The following is a 2,500-nucleotide window of genomic DNA, read 5'->3' on the forward strand; positions in this document are numbered from 1 at the left end:
CTCTCATTGATAGATAACCATCACTATAATCACAAGCATCAGCCCTTTCCTTAACCCCCACCCCCACCCAAAAAAAAAGAAAAAAAAAAAACTTACCTCGTTGTTGCCCTGCTCGAGGATGACCTGCACCTTGTTCCACTCCCCCAGGCGCGCCATGCCCCCACGATGGACCTCCAGCCTCAGCTTCTCAGGTCCGCTTCCTCCGCCCTCCGCCCGCGTCGCCTCCGCCTGCAAGAAAGGGTGATAGGTTTGCTGAAGGGGAGAGAACATGGCAACTGTGTTTTGTGTTTGTTTGTGTGTGTTTGTTTTTTGTGTTTGTTTGCGTGCGTGTGTGTGTGTGTTTGTTTGTGTGTGTGTGTGTGTGTGGGTGTGGGTGTGGTTGTGTTTGCTTGTGTTTGCGTGTGTTTATGTGTTTGTGTCTGTGTCTGTATGTGTGTTTGCTTGTGTAAGTGTGTTTTGTGTGTGTGTTTGTTTGTGTTTGCGTGTGCTTATGTGTGTGTGTGTGTTTGCTTGTGTGTGTTTTTTTTTGTCTGTTTATGTGTGTGTGTGTTTGTTTGCTTGTGTTTGTGTTTATGTATGTGTGTATGTGTCTGTCTGTCTGTGTGAACCAAAGAGCAACATCAATCAACCACAGATACAGTACCTCGAGTGAAACCACATAGCGAGAGGTCACAGGGTACACATAGAGTGCCCGGCTATACGCCACCGGAAGATGCAGTGCGGTTAGCGAGGGACTTGCGATCACTGGACAACCTGAGGACGAGAAAGGCATAGCATTATATTACCCCCATGATTATAGAAATACGTAATACGAGTACCTAAAGCGAGAACAAATCAACCATATCAAGAGTACGTAAAGCGAGAACAAATCAACCATAGCAACGATGTATGCAACTCGATCAACGAAATCACCCGCTTTGCAATTGAAGATGACCGCCAGCTGTAGTTGGCTGACCACGTGGAGGCTCGATGACCCGCCCACCTCGCCAAGATGTCGCTGGAAAATGAGGTGAGGCAAGAAGGTGTCCATGACAGTAAGCCAGCCGCCCGCCACGCCCACGCTGATCGTCTGCCACGCGCCCTTTCGCATGTTCAGGGGGAAAGCAGCGTCGCCAATGTCCCGTGTTTCTGGTAGATTGGAAATTGGTGCAATGGCAGAGCTGTTTATTGAGGCAAGCTCATGGATATATATATATATATATATATATATATATATATATATATATATATATATATATATATATATATATATATATATATATATATATATATATATGTGTGTATATATATATATATGCATCATTATTCTAGTATAGATTGATAAATAAAGGGACGTGTGTGTTAGTGGGTATTTATGAATGTACAGTATGTACATATGTGTGTGTGTGTGTGTGTGTATGTGTGTGTATATGTGTGTGTGTGTATATATATATATATATATATATATATATATATATATATATATATATATGCGTGTGTGTGTGTGTGTGTGTGTGTGTGTGTGTGTGTGTGTGTGTGTGCATATATATATATATATATATATATATATATATATATATATATATACATATATATATATATATATATACATATATATATATATATATATATATATATGTACATATATATATATATATATATATATATATATATATATATATATGTATGTATGTATGTATGTATATATATACGAAAGAGACAAAAAGATAAGCATCGCCTCTCACGTTGCTTCATCTGCGACACGTGTAATCTGTGTTCTCCAAATGCCAAAATAAAAGTTTCGTTTCCCGTCTGAAGGTGGACCTCGAAAGCCCGACTTCCATCTCCAGACGTCGAGGAGGAGATTCCCTCGCCGTAGAAGACGCTGAGGACGGCAGTGTTCCTGAGGAGGACTGAGGGCGTTCTTGTCGTTCCTTGGCTGCCTCCTAAGTCATGCACGAGGCAGTCTGAAGGAGGAGGAGAAGGAGGGGCGGGGATTGTTAAAGTTATATATCTTATAAAACAGAAAATAATGGTTAAAATGATGATGGAATATAACTTCAATGATAACAAAGACAACAGTGATGACAGTTAAGTCCATTTTTTGACAAATGAACCATAACGGAAGAAATTATCTGACGACAATGGCGAGGAGAATAATAATGATAATATAAATAATAATAATAATAATAATAATAATAATAAACAAAAATAATTATACAATGATTGAGAATGATATCATAAAAACGATGATGCATATGATATTTTGTGACATGAATGGAGCATCTCCTACAGAGGCGTGGGGTTGAAGCCATTTTCCCTCCATGGTCTTCGCCGGGGTCTTCGCACTGGCGCATCCCGAGTCGCATTTGTTTTCGCGTTGTCCGTGCGCATATTTACGAAATATTATTGGAACCGATTGCCATGTCCTCCGTCTGTGGGATGGTTGACGAGGGCAAGAGCACAAGAATTGAAGGTATTACGACATCGCCAATTATCCTGCGAATCTTATAACGGTCGT

The 2,500-nt window shown here is 40.2% G+C and overlaps 1 protein-coding gene across 1 annotated transcript in view; it reads right to left on the bottom strand.

The window, feature by feature from the left end:
* Nucleotides 1-2,500, bottom strand: part of LOC122261358 (uncharacterized) — a 10,046-nt gene that overhangs the window by 3,430 nt on the left and 4,116 nt on the right. Inside the window, exons 2-5 of the mRNA XM_086551324.1 lie at nucleotides 1,725-1,946; nucleotides 913-1,128; nucleotides 644-753; nucleotides 97-228 (exon numbers count right to left, since the gene is read on the bottom strand). Of these exons, the coding sequence (XP_086407450.1) occupies nucleotides 97-228; nucleotides 644-753; nucleotides 913-1,128; nucleotides 1,725-1,946 (680 nt within the window). The remainder of the gene's footprint in view (nucleotides 1-96; nucleotides 229-643; nucleotides 754-912; nucleotides 1,129-1,724; nucleotides 1,947-2,500) is intronic.

Source organism: Penaeus japonicus, unplaced genomic scaffold (assembly GCF_977035675.1).
Source record: "Penaeus japonicus unplaced genomic scaffold, GWHDUDI00000001_assembly GWHDUDI00000025, whole genome shotgun sequence".
NCBI lineage: Eukaryota > Metazoa > Arthropoda > Malacostraca > Decapoda > Penaeidae > Penaeus > Penaeus japonicus.